At 48.8% G+C, this 20898-nt stretch overlaps 1 protein-coding gene across 9 annotated transcripts in view; it reads right to left on the bottom strand.

The window, feature by feature from the left end:
- The window catches only part of LOC129832160 (histone-lysine N-methyltransferase MECOM-like), a 177146-nt gene that overhangs the window by 80736 nt on the left and 75512 nt on the right, over nucleotides 1-20898 (bottom strand). For all 9 annotated transcript variants that reach the window (XM_055895988.1, XM_055895989.1, XM_055895994.1 and 6 more), the window contains exon 2: nucleotides 20165-20520. In XM_055895988.1, the coding sequence (XP_055751963.1) occupies nucleotides 20165-20520 (356 nt within the window). The remainder of the gene's footprint in view (nucleotides 1-20164; nucleotides 20521-20898) is intronic.

Raw genomic sequence — 20898 nt, 5'->3', positions numbered from 1 at the left:
AGCCACATCACAGCTCCCCCTCCATGTTTGGCTTACCAAAGCCCTCTGCAAGCCCTCTCTCAGCTACATATGTAGGATCTTAATTTGATCACTCTGTTGTCGCTGAGAATTTTCCTGAAGGGCAGGACTGACATAAACTCAGACTCATTTTGTCCAGCTAATTGCCTAACCATCGATCAATCAACAATACTTCAGAGGAAAGGTGTGAATGGACTAAATGTTGAAATCATTTAACTGCAAGATTATTCTGCTGTGACAATATTGGTCAACATAACATTCCTCACCTGTAGCTGTCTCTGGGCTAGCTTCGGGCTTAGAGTATAGCAACGCCACTGACCACAAAAGGGGAACGGATGGAATGCATCGGCATGTGTAGTATTGAATTAGTTGCAGGTAGTAGTCATCAAGCAGTCAATCAAAGTCAGCGATCACCGCTCACTGCTGAGGTGTGTATGTGCTCAGTATGTTGGACTTGGGTCATGTTCAGTAGGGCACACTGTAACAAAATGTTTAAATGGTTCTGGCCATGACCCAGGGCCACATAAGGTGTGGTTGGTGCTGTGTGTTGGGTGGAGTCGTTAGATACGGTGGGTGGCAGGCAGCCTGGCAGGGTACCATCAGGAAGCCCTGGTCCTCCACACAGAGATCACAGGACTTGGGCGTGGGCGTGGCACTCGCCGAAACGAATGCCACTGATTGGCTATGTTCCTAACAAGCTGTAATTATAGTGAGTCCACTGTTACTGCCTGGCTTTAATGAGCAAGTCATCACACAGCCCACAATTATCATCAACAGAACTATTAAACACAACTCCAGTCTTTTAAACGTTCTCATGTGTGAGGTCGTGCATTCCACCGATGCAGGACACTGTTAGATTGCAGACAGACAGACAGACATGGGGTGATCACAGATGTACTGTATGCCAATGGGAAAGAAGAGCACGTCCACTTAGCGGGACATGACTGCAGCTACTGTGGTCATAGAAGTATTCACTACACAGGCACATTTGGAAGAATGAACAATAGGTATCAGGAAGGGAACAGTATGAACTGTGCAAACATACAGAAACATGAATTAAACACATCCAGCATGTATAACGTAAATGACATCACTCTCCAACTTCATCGTTTAGAAAAATAATTATCTACAACCACTTTTTCAATTCCCTCACTCTTATCCTTCTATATCTCCTTCCATTTTCTTTCCCTTCCTCTTCCCACTCCATGTCTCTTCCCACTCCGTGTCTCTTCACTCTCCCTGTCTCTTCACTATCCCTGTCTCTTCACTCTCCCTGTCTCTTCACTCTCCATGTCTCTTCACTCTCCCTGTCTCTTCACTCTCTCTCCCTGTCTCTTCACTCTCTCTCCCTGTCTCTTCACTCTCCCTGTCTCTTCACTCTCCCTGTCTCTTCACTCTCCCTGTCTCTTCACTCTCCCTGTCTCTTCACTCTCCCTGTCTCTTCACTCTCCCTGTCTCTTCGTTCTCTCTCCCTGTCTCTTCACTCTCTCTTCCTGTCTCTTCACTCTCCCTGTCTCTTCACTCTCTCTCCCTGTCTCTTCACTCTCCCTGTCTCTTCACTCTCTCTCCCTGTCTCTTCACTCTCTCTCCCTGTCTCTTCACTCTCCCTGTCTCTTCACTCTCCCTGTCTCTTCACTCTCTCTCCCTGTCTCTTCACTCTCTCTCCCTGTCTCTTCACTCTCTCTCCCTGTCTCTTCACTCTCTCTCCCTGTCTCTTCACTCTCTCTCCCTGTCTCTTCACTCTCTCTCTTTCTCTCTCTCTCTCTCTCTCCCTGTCTCTTCACTCTATCTCTTTCTCTCTCTCTCTCTCTCCCTGTCTCTTCACTCTCTCTCCCTGTCTCTTCACTCTCTCTCCCTGTCTCTTCACTCTCTCTCCCTGTCTCTTCACTCTCTCTCCCTGTCTCTTCACTCTCTTTCTCTCTCTCTCTCTCTCTCCCTGTCTCTTAACTCTCTCTCTCTCCCTGTCTCTCTCTCTCTCTCTCTCTCTCTCTCTCTCTCTCTCTCTCTCTCTCTCTCTCTCTCTCTCCTCAGTAAATGGCTGAATATGTACGCCAGCGGCTGTGGGCTGGACCTGTGATGGTCCCGCTAGTGAGTGCAGTAACTTAGTGGTCTCCAGAAGCTAAACAGCTTAGAGACAGTGACCACGCTCCAGCAGGCAGGCAGGCAGACAGACAGACAGACAGACAGACAGACAGACAGACAGACAGAGCGAGCCAGACTTTTGAAAAGCCCCTGAAAGAGTGAGGAGGGGGAGAGAGAGACTTTGGCAAAAGATGTCAACAGCCTTTCTCTATGTTACATTGGCAGGATTTTGAGGAGGGCAGCATTGGCAAACCCTCCGTGTGACTCCGAACGAGAGGGTATGTGTGTGCATACACGTCTGTGTGTGTGTATCTATGTGTCTGTGTGTGTGCATGCCTGCTCACATGCACACGTGTGGGTGTGTCCATGTGTGTGTGGTGGCTGTGCTCACAGGTAAGAAGGGCAGATTGACGGGTGGGTCATTCTGGTTTGTGTTGGGCAACTGCAGTGTGGACTTGGCAGTGGAGAGCTCCTCCAGGGAGCCAGGGAAGAGAAGGCCAGGGCTAGACCGGGGCCAGGAGGAGGGACCAGTGCCTGGACTACACACAGACACACAGCCCAGAGAATGGAGCCTCTGTGTGGGACAGCAGCCCTGCAGGGACACCTCAACAGGGAACTCACAGCCAGGGAGGAGTGGGGAGGGCAAGGGTGAGCCAGTGACGCAGGAAGGACACAAATACAAACACACACACACCTTCGCTCACACTCTCTGTAATACAGAAACAAACTGAATGTACAGATCTCAGGCGCACTGTGTGCGTGCGTGTGACTGTGTGCGTGGTTTTCTGACTGTGTGTGTGTGCATCGATGTCTCGCTGTGTGTGTATGTGTGTGTGTCGCGGGCCGTTGGGCAGCAGTCCCTGTGTGTTTGTCAGGGTAGTGATTAATGACTCCACATCATGATAACATGAAGGAGAGACCCATTCATTCACACAAAGGGCCTCATCGGGCTCCCTCCACAGACAAATACTGGCCCGGAGCACTCACCCTTTGTGCCAGTTAACCTCCCATTTATTTACCCTTGCAACTCCCTTACTTTCTCTCTCTCTCTTTATATCTTTCTTTTTTTCATTCTTTCATTCAACCTCCATTCTCTCCACAGCTCCACTGCAGGTACCCAAAAGAGACCAGTCCAGGATAGGGGGATGGCTGCTGGACTGAAAAGTGTGTGTGTGTGTGTGTTTGTGAGTGTGTGTGTGTGTGTGCGTGCGTGCGTGCGTACGTGCATGTGCGTGTGTGTGTGGATGACACGCACTCATGGTGGATCACAGCACTATACAGCAATGTACATACAGTGCACATTAGTAGTGGACACTGCAGAATGCATGTCACATTGCTGTCTAAACCTCTCTCAGAGCCAGCGAACTATGCACGCACGCACGCACGCACACACACACACACACACACACACACACACACACACACACACACACACACACACACACACACACACACACACACACACACACACACACACACACACACACACACACACACACACACACACACACACACACACACACACACACAGCAGGCTATACGGCTCCTGATTAATGACAGTCATTTGTCAGGGAGAGGTGGATAAAACAGTGAATATTATCTTTGCGTTAGAGACCGGAGCACGTCGCACTCTCCCCCCATGTCTTTCATAAGTGGCTGAACACAGCGGCACGTTAGGACGCGCGGACGGGCAGAGAACAGATCTATTCTCATTACATCTCTATTAGGACATCAGCTTCCACTGATCAGGCCCTACGTCTTTCTACCGACAGGGAGGGAGCGGACTGGAGAGAAGAGGGGAGGGGCGGGGAGGAGGAGAGGAGGAGATGAGAGAGGAGGAGAGGAGAGGAACACAGCACACACACTATGCCTTACAAAAACATTTAGAGCACCACACTCCTGATATAGAGGGTGCATTAATAAAGCCTTGCATTGGCCATCAGAGGAGTGTGTGTGTGTGTGTGTGTGTGTGTGTGTGTGTGCGTGCGTGCGTGCGTGCGTGTGAGTATGGGGCTGTGATCCTGAGCAGTGTTTGTATAGGACAAACAGACCGCTGAGTGCTCAGTGAAAGCCTATCACTGGCAGAAAAGCACAGAGAAGGAATCCGGGACCAAGCATACATCCCAAATGGCACACTATTCCTCTACGGGTGCCATTTGGGACGCAGACATTTAAATATTCAACGTTCAACTTCTCAAGGGCTTAGCGGAGAAAGTGCTTAGAGGTGACAGAGAATGACTTACAAAGGTGTGTCATTTAATCAAGGAGAACAAATAACATAGAGAACGTGATTCCAGGGAATGCACTGAGGCAGAGATAGTGTGTGTGGATAACAGGTTGTTTGTGTAAAGAAACAGAAAGAATCTGAGATAAGGAATGAAAATAGAGAACATTTTCATACTGTAACCAGTCACATGCAAAATGGAGAATGACACAGGCCTAGCACAGTACAAATTTGCAGTGTTTGCATAGAAATGGGTTCTCTCTCTCTACACATTATTCTCTCCATACAATACTCCTTGACATACATGTTGTCGCACACTCAACATTGAGTTAGTCAACATGAGGTGAAAAGTGAACTGTTCTGACCCCAAAGTCCCCCTCTTCCTCGGCACCCCCATCCCCTGGACCATCACTCCTCACTATTCCACTTTATGTACCACTTCAAATGGCCGCCTTTAAGACAAGAGAGGTCCACTGTCTATAAACTTAGTGGTTCTGAAGTGGTGGGGGTCCTGTAGTCTTGAAATGGACCTGATAAACACTTTATCAGCGCCCTCTGTCTCTGTCTCTGTCTCTGTCGCTCTCTCTCTCCCTGTCCCTCTCTCTCTGTGTGACTCTTCTTTCACCTGGCCATTAAAATCCATTGAGCTCAGTTATTTCCTCATTGAGACAAATAAAAAATGAGGGAGAGAGAGCACCACAGTAGAATATATACGCACCTGTCGGCGCTAAATCACCCACCGTGAGCCCATCTTCATGTTGGAGGTTTAATGGACTACCGTCGGCTTTTTATGCCTCTTAAAGCTCGCTGAGTGACCACTTTGTAGATGTTCTGAAGAGGCGATGTTGCCTCGCACACTAAATCTTCCGCGTGCCACAGAGGATAAAATCTCCCTTTATTCATGGACTATTTACCAGATCCAGATTTATTACCCACAGTGTCCTCTAACAAAAGACTCTGCCCACCCCCCCCAAGGCAGGCTGGGATAGGGACGAGGGGCTGCCGCGGGCGTGGTGGGCTGCCCGCAGAGAGGAAAGTAGAGTCTGTAGTGTCTCTGTCGGATACTGGCACTGGGGAGGGGACCTCTGTATGCCCTCTGTCAATCAGCACCCTACTACACAGCACGGACCTGGCACACACACACACAACCTCAAAGCACACACACACTCTCTCTCGAACACGAATGTGAATGAGGAGATACTACAGGAGCACCTGTGCGAATGAGGAAGTGCTCTGACCTCATCATGACCTTAGAGTGTCACCATGGAAACATCCATGCCTTAACCCCTTGCTGTTCGTCAGCACATGGGTCAGAGTTGAGAGGTCAGAGTTGAGAGAACTCTCCATCACATCCCAATGACCCCCCCCCCCCCCCCCCCCCCCCCCCACACACACACTCCTCCTAATACACTGTCTGAGTGTGTGTGTGTGCGGGTGAGTGTAACGCTGTCCGTCTGTCTGTGTGTCTCTGGGTGAGGATGGGACTGCTCATGCCTGTGACAGCACACAGGAGTCTCCAGTTCATGAACTTTAGGTGACCCAGTGCTGACCCCATTGTATTGTGTCTCTCCGTTCCCCTTGAACACCCCACCCCTGTGTGAGTAATGCCCCCCTCCTTCAGTTGACTCTTTGTACTCCTCTGTGAGAGCTCTTCTGTGCCAGGACGGTTTCTCCCTCTCAACTGTCATCACGTATAAACTCTCTGCTCATCCTTATGGACTTGTTGTGTAGCTTCTTAACATGTGGTGTTAAGGAGCTACACAACAAGTCCATAAGGAGTTACACTCAAATACTTCCCCAGCTCTCTCTTTCTCTCTCTCTCTGCACACTTTCTCATTAGCAGCATGAAAGCCCCCAGAAGCGCTGTGCCATGCCGCGTGTGGACACAGCCTGTGCGTACGTGTTTTTTGCGACAAAGTTTTTTATATTAATAAATGGCAGATTAATTGCAAGGAATTTGATCTCGCTGGAAAACTCTGGGAGTGTTTCTAGTTGCCAAGATAAGGGCCACATCAAAGGGCCACATGTGTTTGCTTATTTAAAGCCCCGGCAACCGTTATCAGGGCTGGGCAGGACTTGTTGTTTTGCTGTCTTTGTGCATGTTTTTATTATTATTTTCTTGTCGTGAGTGTATTGAGGAGGAGGCGTGGTGAAGGGGTAGGGGGCAGTCAAGAGGGGGTAACGAGTGTTCAAACACGCTTCTCGCCTGCCCGCTCGCGGAGAGTCCCTGGGATTAGACCCAGGACAGAAGTTCTGCACTAATATTCACAATATTCCTCCTTCTACTTTGAGGGGCCGGCGACAAAAAAATAAAAAAAGATTGTTGCCAAACTCCTGTTCTTAACTTCCCTCCAGCGCTCTCCATCTCTCCTGCTGTAGCCCAGGGACTCTCTTTCTCTTCAGACACTTTTTTACAGCTTAAGACAGCAGTAATCTCAGTGCCCTGGTCGGTGTGTGAATGCAGCTCAGTGCCTATGTGTTCTAGGGCCTAGTGTGTGTGTTGCCAGCCCCCAGCGAACATGCCCATGTGTGTGTGTGTACTGGTGTGTGTGTTCACCACTAGTGTGTGTCCACATTCTCTATGCTCTGCCATACGCTTCCATATAGCCTCACAGTCTCCTACTACTGTACATGATGCTGTGGGACAGAGACTTAACTGGCCCCTGTCCCCCCTTTTTAGGCGCCTAATCACACTGATGACATTTGTCTGGGTGGCGAGGGAGGGAGGGCTGGATTGAGGGGTTGTGTACGAGGTTCAGGCATCCGTAGCGCACCGCCGGCCGCCGTGGCAGCCACCTCTGATTGTTTCCCTGGCGACAGAATGCATCATATCCCCCAAAAAACGGATTGAGCTGTCGGCCGGAAAATCCCTTTGTAGCCTTACTGTCAGAGATCATCATAAATTACCATGACATCACCGCGGTCTTATCTATGGGCCGCTTGCTCGTGATCGATCGCACGGCTACCGCAGTGTAAATAGCTTCTAATGCCCCATCTTCCCCTTCAAATAGGCCCCCGTTATTTATGACGGCCGTTAGGGTTACTAGTCCGGGCGGTGGACGCGATTTATTTTCTCCTTATGGTTGCTTTTGAGTCTGGACCAGAGAGATGGGGTGGAGGGGAGAGAGAGGGAGTGATGGGGGTGTTAACCCTCTTCCTTCTTTCTACACTGCTCCCCAACCAACTTCTGAGGGAGGGGAGACTCATCACCAGAGAGGGGGGGTTGGGGGGTGGACCTGGGCGTACCTCGCCCCGCCCTGTGGTAACGACAGGACATCCGTTACCCTGATGACAGTGAGAGTGGCAGGCCTATTTGCGCGGCCGGCGGTGCGGCGTGACGGATTGGACAGGGGAGGCGGAGAGGTGACAGGCAGCATTTCCATTTGGGTGAAAAATCTGACTAACGTGTCTGTTGTGTGGAGAGACTGAGGTCCACAGGCCCCGGATCCAGCCTGCCACCGCTGCAGTAGGTTGAGGCTGCAGCAGGATGAGGCTCCAACAAGCCTGGCCCGTGTGGAGAGTCGGAGGTCCATAGGCCCCGGAACCCACAACCCAGACAACCACACAGAGTAGGCCAGAGCTACACCAAGCACAACCTGTTGGCCAAAGCCCTGGCCATAGAAATATAATTTCTAGAGCATACATTCTCATTCAAGTCAATGTTCTGTCATGGGCAGACCGGCGGCCATATCGAGTGTTCCCATGAGTGTTGAAGTCAAATTGCTGTGGTCTGAGAGGCTTTGTCCCTTCTAGTAATTCTATTTCTATGACCTAACAACCACACACAGTACCCCGACCGCTACCACTACCGACCACAAATCTCTCCCATTACCACACTCTTTCCCAGGCACTTGGTCTGCACAAGGCTGTTCACTGGCAGTGTATTCATGGCCATGCACAGCCTCTACTCTCTACTCATTCTATTAGCAGACTCCACAGACTTCACACACTGAGGGCTCTGTGGCTCGACTACAACACAGACACACTACTGCTGGTGGATATGGGAAAAATCCACATCAACGCACAGCCGCTTGGTATTGGAACAATCTTTCATAGACAGTGGAATAACACACATGACGGTGTCTCATATTCATCATTTAACACAAACACGGCGCTATACACTAAGTAAGCAAAGTTCCCAGGAAAGGTTTTACACTAAGAGGCCGGGAGTATGGATGAGAGCGCCATTCCAGTAGGGTGGAAAGATAGACAGCTGGGCAGCTGTAGAGAGACGCACCAGTCAGAAGTGGCAGAAAAGTGTTATTTTGCCGAGAGCGAAAACCCAGGGGTTTCTGTGAGAACGGCCCAGGAATGTTCATCCTCACGCCTCATTGGTGTTCTCTTCACACAGGCACCGCGGAGATGGGACACCCACACCAGATTTACGGCGGTGTCAGAAGCTTCACAACACCATCCCAACATGGTCCCCCTGGTGCCTGGGGCGGTTGTAACGTCTTGATCTGTGTCCGTAAGAAAACAGTCGTCCTTAACTAGCTGACGCTGAGGTGGAGACGTTGAAACAGAGCGGTAAGATGGAGGTTGGATGGATGGGGGAAATGGGGAGTGGGAGGCCTCTTTTGTTGAGGCCAGGCCTGGAACTGTTTCACAGCTAGCTATATTTATTTTGTTTTGACTAAGGTAAAATGGTGGCCTCTGTTTGCATGAACAGGATCATCAAGAAGAAGAGGGCTGGCCTGGGACACTCAACTGATGGCTATTTCTTTAGTTTCAGAGCTAGCTATATTTAATTTTCTTGAAGTAAAAGTAGGATGGGGGGTAAAAAATAGGAACCTGTTTGATAAATGAATACCCACCGGGCACCGACGTTAGTTCAACGTCTAGTTTCGTTTTACATTTGGTTGAGTTGTCATCTAACGTGAATTCAATGTGAAATAAAATGCCCTCACGTTGATGACTTTTTTCAAACCCAATTCCTTTTCCACGTTGATTCAATGTCATCACAATATTTGGGGTTGAAATGACATGGAAACAATGTTAATCCAACCAGTTTTTGTCATAGAAATAATCTCAATTTCTCTCCATCTTTCTTTTTTCTTGCTATTATCTTCTTCCTTGTGTTTGTCACATCTCTTGGACTATCCTTTTGTCCTTCTTAACCTCCCACCCCCCACTCCTTAACCTCCTACCCCCCACTCCCTCTCTCTCCTTCTGGCTTGGCATGCCCTCTCACAGCCCCTCTCGGCAGCAGCGCTCATAAACCTCAGCGCCCTCAAAGGGAGAGGATCTGGATCTGGCTTGCCCAGAGAAACCCACAAAGGCCTTTTTGTCCCCTGCAGGAACTGGTAGTGGTTAAGGAAGTGGAGGCCGGTCCAGCAGTGCACCAGCCATGCCAGGCGGTGGGATGATTTATGGCTCTGTGTCCTGGGTAGCAGTTGGACCCCGTCCCGCTTTCACTCAGGGCCAGAGAGGAGAGTGAACCCAAAGAGAGGGTCCCCACGGCTCTAAAGAGATTACAATGCCTGTCATAACGTGTCTTGGAGGGGAAAGGAAGCGGCCATAAAAATGGGCCCGAAGAAAAACAGGGAACAATCAGAGGCGAGAGAGAGAGCGAGAAGAGGGATGGCCCGTTAGCCTTTTTCTCAGAGATCCCACAGCTCTGCTCTCTGCCACTGCTGCTCCTGTCCTGTCCTGTCTTTTTCTTATTTTGTTTTGGCTGATGACAAAGTGTAATCGGCTGAGAAATTGATTTCCGTGAGACTTTCTCTCATCCCTGTGGAAGACACTAACTCATTAGGACTTGACGGGCCTGCACCAGGACCGGGAGACAACCATTAAGTTTGTTGGATGTGTCAGAAATGGCCGCTGCGTTTTAGTCCGGGGGATAAATCCTTTCTGATGGATTGGTGCTGACAAAGCAGGCCAATGGGTGGGAGTGACAGAGACTCCCCAAACGTCTGTGCAGCCGAGGAACCATCGAGCTGCATTAACCCTTATCTGGGAGTCCCACTCAGACTACCTGCTGGAGCCGAGAAAATCCTATTAGGGGACGGCACGGGAACACTTGGGAACGGGAACGTTCCCTTCAGAACGCCGGGGAATCTGTCTCCCAGTCAGTGCATGTCCCTTTTCTTCCTCCCAGTCTCTCTTTGACAACAGACACGGGACATCTCGCTCATTCTTTCATTTACTCTGACATTCTCTCTCGCTCTCTATTATTATCATTCTCTCTCGCTCTCTCTCGTGCTTTCTCCCTCTCCTTTATCCCTCTTGCTCTCTCTCGTTCACTCTCTTTTATTCTTCTCTCAACTCAATCACTGTTGCTTTCTCCCTCTCATTCTGCACCTCATCTCTCTCACATTCTCGCTCCACCTCATAATCCTGTTGTTACTTTCTCTTCCTTTCTCTGTAGGCCCTCTCTCTCCTCTCTCTCTCTCTTTCTCTCTCTCTCCTCTGTCTCTCTCTTTCTCTCTCTCTCTCTCTCTCCCTCTCCTTCTCCTTCTTAGCAGTCGGAGGAGAAACTCTATCTGTCCCACTTTGTCCGCGGATGAGTGGGCTGCATTTATCTGTGGATTGCAGGGTGACTGCCATGTCTAGCCTCAGTCACTTACCTCACACAGAAGTTTAGGAAAGAGTAACGCAAACCACATGAAGATACTCTGGCCGTCTAATCCAATAAGAGTTGGCTTTTTATTGCTTCATTTATTTCTTTAAACAATGAACAATGTTGGATATGAAAAAGATACACATTTTTTTTGCGGGGTAACAGCGTTAAAATAATTCCTGAAGTTGATCTGAACGTAAACAAATAGCAGATATAGCTTGACACAAATGAAACCTGATTCACAGCATTTGTACAGTACACCTCAAGATGTTTTCTAAGTAAAGCACAACTAGGAAATAAGGTAGTGTTATTTCAGATCTGACAGGAAGATGCCAACACTTCCACACACTCAAACTCAAACACAGCTACATGGATCCAGGTGTTAATGGGATCAATATGTAACGGTAAGAGATAGGCCCTGAGTTAACCTAGAGCTAGGGCCTAGAGTTCTTCTTGATCAGGTTATGTGGTCACTGGTAAAGATAAACTCAGGGCCCTAATAATATGGTATGGGTCAGAACTGGGTTCAAATACATGTGTATTTGAGTATCTGGTATTTAAAATACTTTTTATATGTATTTGAGTATTTTAAAATGCACAGCCAAAAACAAGTAATTGTATTGCAGTATTTGAATTGTTATTTGTAAAATCCAAATAGTCTACCAAATTGTATTTGACAGTATTTTCAAATACTTATTTCAAATACTATATTCAAATACCTGGGTTAAATGAGTTGTCTTTTCAAATAAAAAAGATATGTATACTTACTTCCAATGTATGTGAAAGTAACTGAGAAATTTGAAATAATATTTGAACAGGTCTGGTATGAAAAAATATCTATATCAAGTTTTGGGTGTTAGTCTTAAGCGATAGCGCTCAGGTGTGCCACAGGGTACTGTATCACTACCCCTCGTGTCTCTCTCTCTCTATGCAGTCTACAGCCAATCCCAAAACCCAGACCACATCCGAGGTGAGGGCAAGCTCACAAATATTGACTTTTCAATAACTTAGACACGCAATGGCTATCATATGGCTCAAATTAAAGCATTATGCCATAACGGCCCACTGTAAGGGTTAGGACCTGATTACAGCCATCGGGCCTCTGCTTCCTCTCCACGGTGGCAGCTCTCCCGTTGGATCTGCTCCACCGTAATTGGAGGAGCAATATGGAGTAATTGAAAGAGGACTATAGTGTTGCTCTGTGTCAGGGTCTGAATATGCTGGCCTGCCTGTGTTTTAGCTCTTAACCTGGTAATGAGCTCTCAAACCAGACCCCCACACCCATTAGCCTTTGAACTGGGACAAGGGAGAGAGGGAGCGAGTGAGACGCACACACATTCAGTCACTGACATGCTCACGTTACACGCTCCCACACACACACACACACACACACACACACACACACACACACACACACACACACACACACACACACACACACACACACACACACACACACACACACACACACACACACCAAATGCATATAACAGAAAATGACACACATGCATACACACACAAACACCTGCATGCACACAAACACTACTAGGAGAGTTTCAGGACATAATAACCATGTAAGAGAGTCTAGCAGCAGCTCAGAGAGGACAGGCGGCCCAGCCTTTGCCTGTTTGCACAGTTCCAACCACAGACAGAGACAGCTGTTTTGTAGCGTAGTATTAGCGCTTGAGTATTAGCATTAACCGGTACTTAGATTTACTGCCTGGGTAATGCGATCTGACTGTTAGTTAAGGACTAGGGCGACTCAAGCAGAAAAAGCGGGACAGAGTTCCTATATTCCTCTTGTCTGTGCTGGACCTAAAAGTCCTGCCTGGCTGTGCCCGGAGCTCCGGTGTTTCTCTGTTTCTTTCAATCTCTCTCGCTCTCTGTCTCTCCCTCTACGCTCCCTCTCTCTTCCTCTTTCTCTCTGTCTCACACACAAACTCTCTCTTTCAATATCTTCCCCACTCTTCACCACTATCTTCACCACTTCACCACCTCCCCCCGCTCTCTCTCTCTCTCTCTCTCTCTCTCTCTCTCTCTCTCTCTCTCTCTCTCTCTCTCTCTCTCTCTCTCTCTCTCTCTCTCTCTCTCTCTCTCTCTCTCTCTCTCTCTCTCTCTCTCTCTCTTCCCCCCCCCCCCCCCCCCCCCCCCCCAGTGTAATGCTAGGGGAGACAGGGGAGACAGTTAGGGAGGTGTGTGTGATTTTAAAGACCCTTATACAGGTGTGGTTGCTCAACCTCTGTGTCCCATCACATCCTATCTGAGCAGAGACATACTCAGAGTGCAAAAACAGCTTGGGATAGTAGACATACTAAAGCATGTCTTATAGCATGTCTTATAGCATGTCTTATAAGGCAGTGTTACCATCTATACTAAGTTCCTAAGATCAGAGCTAATGGCACCTGTTTTTATAATCAACCAACTGAGATTGGTTGCACCTATAGAGACATGGCGTAGGCAAACCTATAAACAGACATAGGTCATTGTGTTTGACTTAAGCTCTGTGCATTTCCTTTGGCCTTCCTATAGGATATGTTTTGCTGCCTAGTGTGGGGCATCCGGTGTGCAGACGCTTGTCTGGCCTGAGTGGGCTGTTCAGAAGCTGAGTTAGCTTTAATGGAGTACCCACCGGTCCTCCTCCATCCCACTCTCTATTGTAGCCTTTCTACCAGGTGAACTCCCCCCGCCCTTCCCAGCCACCCAAACACGTCCCCCTATTCTCCTGAGATCTAATAAGGTCTGTGACCCCTGACCTCTTAGGCTATCCCCCCCCCCCCCATCCACACCCTCCTTCACCTGGCATTGTTGCCAGGTCCACCTTCCTCTGGCTGTGCCACTAATGCCAGTCTTTGTCCTGCTGCAATTCACTCTGACCCTGTTCAATTAGTTAACCTAGCTTCCCCTCCCTGCTGGGATACCACAGCCAGACAGAGAGAGGCAGAGAGAGGGGAGGAGAGGAGGACAGGGAGGGAGGAGAGGGCTAGGAAGAGAGGGGGGAAATCCTTCATTTGTAAAGTTATTTTTCCCCCCTTGGACTAAAAGAGAGAAGAGTGGCCTAGAGACAAGACTGTTGGAATGCACGCTCTGTGACCTCGTGGAGTGGAATTCTCTCTCTCTTTCTCTTTCTCTCTCCCACTCTTGAATGTGCCTCGACTTTCCTCGCTCCTCTCTCACGAGATTAGAACATCAATAATAACAGTCCTCTCCCCCCAAGCTACCCTTCCACCACCAAACACGACAGATTAGACCAACGAAAGGGATTACTAATCAAATGAGAGGGAGGGAAAGACCCCCAACTTCTCTTGTTTTGAATAGACACCATGTCTCCAAGACAATCGACTTCCAGTCACACTGGAGGAACGCTCAACGCCCTAACAGGGACAGAGTGGACAATGGCATGCAAGCAGAGGTAGACACACATATGCACGCACGCACACACACGCACGCACGCGCACGCACGCACGCACGCACGCATGCACACACACACACACACACACACACACACTGTAAACACACACACCCCACAGGGGCTGTTTAATAAGATGGAACACACTCCAAGTAAACAGGGAAGGGTGCTGTGTGGCCCCCACCTGTAGCAGAGGTAGAGCTGGAGCTGGTGGATAATGCAGGGATGGAGGATGTTGGTAATGTGTTTTGCCTGGTAGAGGCTGAAGCTAGGACTTGGGCTGCGGACTGTGTCAGGGGCTGGAGCTGGGGCTGAATTAGCACTGTAAGCTGATTAGGGTGGCTGGGCACAGCTCTATTTCCTACAACACAAAGCAGGTTGGTGGAGGGGGGGGGCGAAGAGGGTCCCTGTACGCAGAGGGCCACAGTCACAGCCGTGCTGCAGGCTGCACTGGAACAATGGAGCCCCCTTCCCTCACTAACTCACTCAGCGCACGCACGCACGCACGCACGCACGCACACACACACACACACACACACACACACACACACACACACACACACACACACACACACACACACACACACACACACACACACACACACACACACACACACACACCATTCCTAAGACCAGGACACAGATTTAATTTGCAAGCTTAACTCTCATTACAATTAGGTGTCTGTGTGATGATGAGGCATCTATAAACTATATGTGTTCTCAGTAGCAGTATTCCTGTACAACCTCAACCCTCAGTCTCTGAGAGGGATGGAGGGAGGAATATATTGAGGGATGAAAGGATAGCGGGATGGAGGGAGGAATGTATTGAGGGATGAAAGGATAGCGGGATAGAGGGAGGAATGTATTGAGGGATGAAAGGATAGATGGATGGAGGGAGGAATGTATTGAGGGATGGAAGGATAGCGGGATAGAGGTAGGAATGTATTGAGGTATGAAAGGATAGCGGGATGGAGGGAGGAATGTATTGAGGGATGAAAGGATAGCGGGATAGAGGGAGGAATGTATTGAGGGATGAAAGGATAGATGGATGGAGGGAGGAATGTATTGAGGGATGGAAGGATAGCGGGATGGAGGGAGGAATGTATTGAGGGATGAAAGGATAGCGGGATAGAGGGAGGAATGTATTGAGGGATGAAAGGATAGCGGGATAGAGGGAGGAATGTATTGAGGTATGAAAGGATAGATGGATGGAGGGAGGAATGTATTGAGGGATGAAAGGATAGCGGGATAGAGGGAGGAATGTATTGAGGTATGAAAGGATAGATGGATGGAGGGAGGAATGTATTGAGGGATGAAAGGATAGCGGGATAGAGGGAGGAATGTATTGAGGTATGGAAGGATAGCGGGAGGGAGGGAGGAATGTATTGAGGGATGAAAGGATAGCGGGATAGAGGGAGGAATTTATTGAGGGATGGAAGGATAGATGGATGGAGGGAGGAATGTATTGAGGGATGAAAGGATAGCGGGATAGAGGGAGGAATGTATTGAGGGATGGAAGGATAGCGGGATGGAGAGAGGAATGTACTGAGGGATGAAAGGATAGCGGGATAGAGGGAGGAATGTATTGAGGGATGGAAGGATAGCGGGATGGAGGGAGGAATGTATTGAGGGATGAAAGGATAGCGGGATGGAGGGAGGAATGTATTGAGGGATGAAAGGATAGCGGGATGGAGGGAGGAATGTATTGAGGGATGAAAGGATAGCGGGATGGAGGCTAATAGGCCACCACTGACCCCAGTAGACTGGCTACTTGATTGTGACGTGACGTTCTGCCTCTCTCTCCACACGCCACCACAGATTTCAATTAACTTTCTTGGCCACTTTACAATTCATTAACGCTATACGGGACAACGGTCATTGAAACTCGGAGTGCATATTTTTAACCGCAAACACAACGACACCATTTAGCAATCGTTTAGTGGGAATAGTACGGAAATTTGAAAATGCGCTGTAACGATTTCACTGTTGTTGAATTAAGACTACGACAATACACTGATACTTTGTTTTCAGATCGTTCCCAAGGCCAGGCCACCTTACTTGGCATTTCTAAGTACTCGTGTGTGTGTGTGAGAGAGAGTGTGTGTCCATTGAAAGCTGGTGAATGACAGAGTGGTTCATCCCTCCCCAGTGGCTGCAGGCTCTCTACGCTGCAGTGTGGGTCCATCTCTGGGACAGTCAAAGAGGCTGGGGCCAGCGGATTAACGGTCCCTTTGGGTGGGAGTGAGACTAGGCTCTTTCTGCCTCTTTCTCCCCCGGTGACAGAGGTGACAGGCCGTCAGAAACACAAGACAGGGAGGACAGTCAGGAGACATCTGCATTCATTCAGGACAACGGCTTATCCGCGCACAAAAAACACGCCCTCTCCGGTCCGCCCCTCTCCTCTCCTGAGCCCAACCTGCCTAAAGCTCTCCCGCCCTCCTTGGTCGTGTCTGCCTGCCTGTCGATCTTGACGTGGTATCTGAATGGTATCTGAATGACAACCAGCAGAGAGGCTCCACGCTCCCCCTCCCCTCCTTACTGTGTTCTGTGCTGGAGGAGTGCCTCTCAGGCTCAGGAGACAGACGGACGGACGGACAGACGGACAGACAGACAGACAGACAGACAGACAGACAGACAGACAGACAGAGACAGACAGACAGAGAGACAAGCAGGCAGGCAGGCCCAGGAAAGCAGGCCCAGACCAGACCAACCCACCTAATCCTCGACTCCCCATTCACCCAGAACTTCTAATCTCCACCCCCCACCCCCCCACTCAAGAGATGCACAAAGACCCCTGAGTCCCAAGTCCCCCCCACCCTTCTGCAGCGGGAGGCACCCTTCTTTCTCCAGTCTCTGAACCGGACCCATAACCCCGTCGGCCAGTGTGATGAGGCGGTGGGCGAACCCCAATGAAAACTCATCGAGTTGGAGGATAACTCTCTCTCTCTCGCTGGGCCGTCTCTCTCATTGTTGCTGGTGGAGTGACTGGGGAAGACGGACACAAACAGTGTTTGAATTTCAATGTGCCACATGGCTCAAGAAAAGACAGCCGAATATGGACTAGTGGTGAGTATCCAGGCGGAAAAGGATCACCGCGTGAAAAAGAACATTCAATTGCTCTGGGAAAAAGCATCCTGTTATTGTTTCCATATACAACAGACACAGTTTATGTTACAATATATGCAATAAACTTCTAAAATAACAGCAGTATATACATTATACCATTACTGATTTATTTTCAATCTAACAGTGATACCGAAAAATAACCTTCCAATGTAATCGGGAGGCAACACATGCTGATCCACAGGTGATCACAGAAGAGAGGGATTTTTTGTTGTTGCTGTTGTCTTTCCACTAATAGATGAACCCTTGATAACACCCTCATCCTTCACCTCTCACCTCTCCCCCACTGTTCCCACTCTGATAAATGGTTGTTCCAGTCCTCGGCTGAGCAGGACTTGAGTCAACTTTAGTGAGAAGATCTCTTTGAGGAGGCAGAGACGATGGAGGCCGTCTGATGATTCTAATGAAGACTGCCAGGTCAAATACACTCCGTGTACATTACCAGCTATACCCTTCCTTTCTTTCTTTTTTCTTTCTTTGGAGCATGGTTCTCTAAAACTGCTCTCTCTCTCTCTTTCTTCTTTCATGTACTCTAGTTGTTATTAAATTGACATCCAGAAGGAGCCTGTGTACAGTACAAAAACACACTCCATTTTCTTTGAAATTAAACACCTCCCTCCATCCATTGTTTTACATTGTTTTTAAAACTCCTGTGAACAAGGTCTCATGCAACCACACAGAAAAGTATACAACGCACGCACGCACACACACACACACACACACACACACACACACACACACACACACACACACACACACACACACACACACACACACACACACACACACACACACACGCACACGCACACGCACACACACCTGGCCTGCCCTCAGTGAGAAGCAGGAGGACCTCCAGCCCTGACAAACACGTTGGCTCTCTCTTTTATTTACTGAAGCTATCTTACCCATAACTCACCATTCCTGTGTTCATAAAGCATCTCTGCTATAACTCACTATATTCCTTTATGAATAATGCCCAAATTTATGGTGATGGCGTGGAGCGCTGGCCTCCCTGGTGACAAACTTCCCCCGGTCTGTCACGGGCGCAGGCGGCAGGCGCTCATGGCCCTCCATCACTCGCTCCAGATGGGCGCCACCGCTTTATCGCTCCCTGGTCGGTGACATCACCCCGGGACGCAGCGCAGAATTGATGATGAAAGCAAACAGATCTATCTTAACTCACATTTACCAAATCAATTTTTTTTATTTTTTTTTACAGACCCTTTTGCTTATTGGCATATTGACGGTTTGCGGGCACGTGATTGAGGGAGGGAGCGAGGCTGTCTTTGGAGGGGGACTTAATGGCGTTTACCATATTTAATGCAGGGATGTCATCACTGAATATCCGTTCTGAATAATGTGGCATTTCATCATAAATTCTTTACAACTTATTTACTTAATGGAAAGAGTTATGGGCTGCTGTCAGTGAAGTAATTAAACATAATGACACAGTGCTGCCTCCCTGGCCATCCCATCTTTCCTCCCATAATCCTCAGCTTCTTTTTAAATACATATTATTCAAGCTCCCCATAAATTACCAGCGGATTAAAATTCATGAAACCTTTTTCCTTTATTTCCTTGGGGAAAAAAAGCGAGAGCCCGAGAGCTTGTTCAACCAGCCGTAAATCTCTCTCTGGGAGAGGCAGATACTTTTAAAATCATATTAAATCCCAATGTTAGTGAAATTATTTTAAAAAAGAGAGCAGATTTCATTTCGCTATCAATTGATGTGCTAAGTCTCATGGTAGCAGTAAATAATGAACAAAAAGTTGCTGCTTGGAACAGAAACGTACGGCGGGAGTGAAACCATTTATTGGTCCTGTTGGAGCCAAAGCCACTCAGTTAGACCTGATGGTCGATGATGCAAGTCTAACCATGACCACCGTTCCACCATCCAAACCAAATCTAAACCCAAACTATTTACATAGACCAGAGCTGATATTCCACCAACACTGAGGAGTCAGCTAGCGTAAAATTGGGCCTAAGGGTTGGGAGACTTCCGTAGGTTATGATAGTGTACCAATGTTAGATTATATTTTTCTATTTAGTCTACATCCTTGATTTTATGACTGTTTGTTAGTTAGTTAGCCATTAGATAGTCATGCATGGTGTTGCTGGTGCTGTCTTACAGAAGGACAAAGACTTTGAAGTGTTTTCGCAGGGGGAGGAGGTCTCTCAACACGAAATGAGAGGAGAGGATCTGTTTAGGGGGTTCTCAATTAGACTGATACCCTTATGACCTCGACCTTCTCCCCCCTCCCTTCTCCTATCCCCCTCCGTAAAACGAGACATGGGCTGACACAGACAGAGGCTGCACCTGACCTCCTAACCTCTGACCTTGTCCTGTGACCCCTGTCTTCGATTGTGTGCACGGCCTGGCCAATATTGTGATTGGCCAATGGCCGCTGTGGGTCTTTAACCGGGGCTAAAGACAGGATTTATAGCTTTTCATTTTAATTGAGTTAAGAGGATAGAGAGCAAACCGTAGAGGGGCTGCCTGGGGGCGCTCTCTGTTACCCCATTGGACTGGGGTGAGGTGAGATGACATCACTCAGCAACAAACGCCACGGCAACTGGGACACTTCAATCCCAGAGACCAACACAGAGGCAGAGACAAAGTTAAAAGAAGAACTGTGACCCGCTGTCCTCCCTCCATTGCTCCCTACCTCCTTCTCTCCATCCCTCCCTCCATAACAGAGAACAGAGAGAAGAGAATACCCTGACAATAAACAGCAAGTTTTTCTCCTACCTCCCAGCCTTGGGTGGGGTGTCTCAGGCACGCCCGCTGCTCACCCACGTACGGTCCTAAGCGCTCGCCCATGTCCACCGTCCTCCGTGCCCAGATGCCCAGGCCGCCGCCAACACCAGGGATGCCCGATTGGCGCAGCTGGAAGTCGGGGGGAACGGGCATCTCGTCCTGGGGCATGTAGAGGGCAGAGTGGAAGGGGGACGGCTCCAGGGGAGAGGTGTCATCATCAGCGGAGAAGCCAGGGGAGGGGGAGTCCTCTGCTGGGGGGGCCGAGGTTGGTGCCGCGGGGTCTCCGTCCGATACACACACATCATCCAGGACATCAGAAGGGTAGAGGACAAAGTCCTCACCATTACCTGATGGAGAAAGATAGAGTGAGAGCGAGAGAGAGAGGCAGAGAGAGAGAAAACTTGAGGGCGAGGCTCAAGCATTTCTACCTAAAGTACAGCATCAGTGTAGACTCATTTTATTTAACCCTTATTTTACCAGGTAAGTTGACTAAGAACACATTCTAATTTACAGCAACAACCTGGGGAATACACTACATCACCAAAAGTATGTGGACTCCCCTTCAAATTAGTGGATTTGGCTATTTCAGCCACACCCGTTGCTGGCAGGTGTATAAAGTTTGAGCACACAGCCATGCAATCTCTGAAGGGCTAAGTGACATTCAACGTGCCACCGTCATAGGATGCCACCTTTCTAACAAGTCAGTTCGTCAAATTTCTGCCCTG

The sequence above is a fragment of the Salvelinus fontinalis genome, chromosome 33 (genome assembly GCF_029448725.1).
Source record: "Salvelinus fontinalis isolate EN_2023a chromosome 33, ASM2944872v1, whole genome shotgun sequence".
NCBI classification, from domain to species: domain Eukaryota; kingdom Metazoa; phylum Chordata; class Actinopteri; order Salmoniformes; family Salmonidae; genus Salvelinus; species Salvelinus fontinalis.
This window is presented reverse-complemented; position numbering and strand designations above follow the sequence as displayed.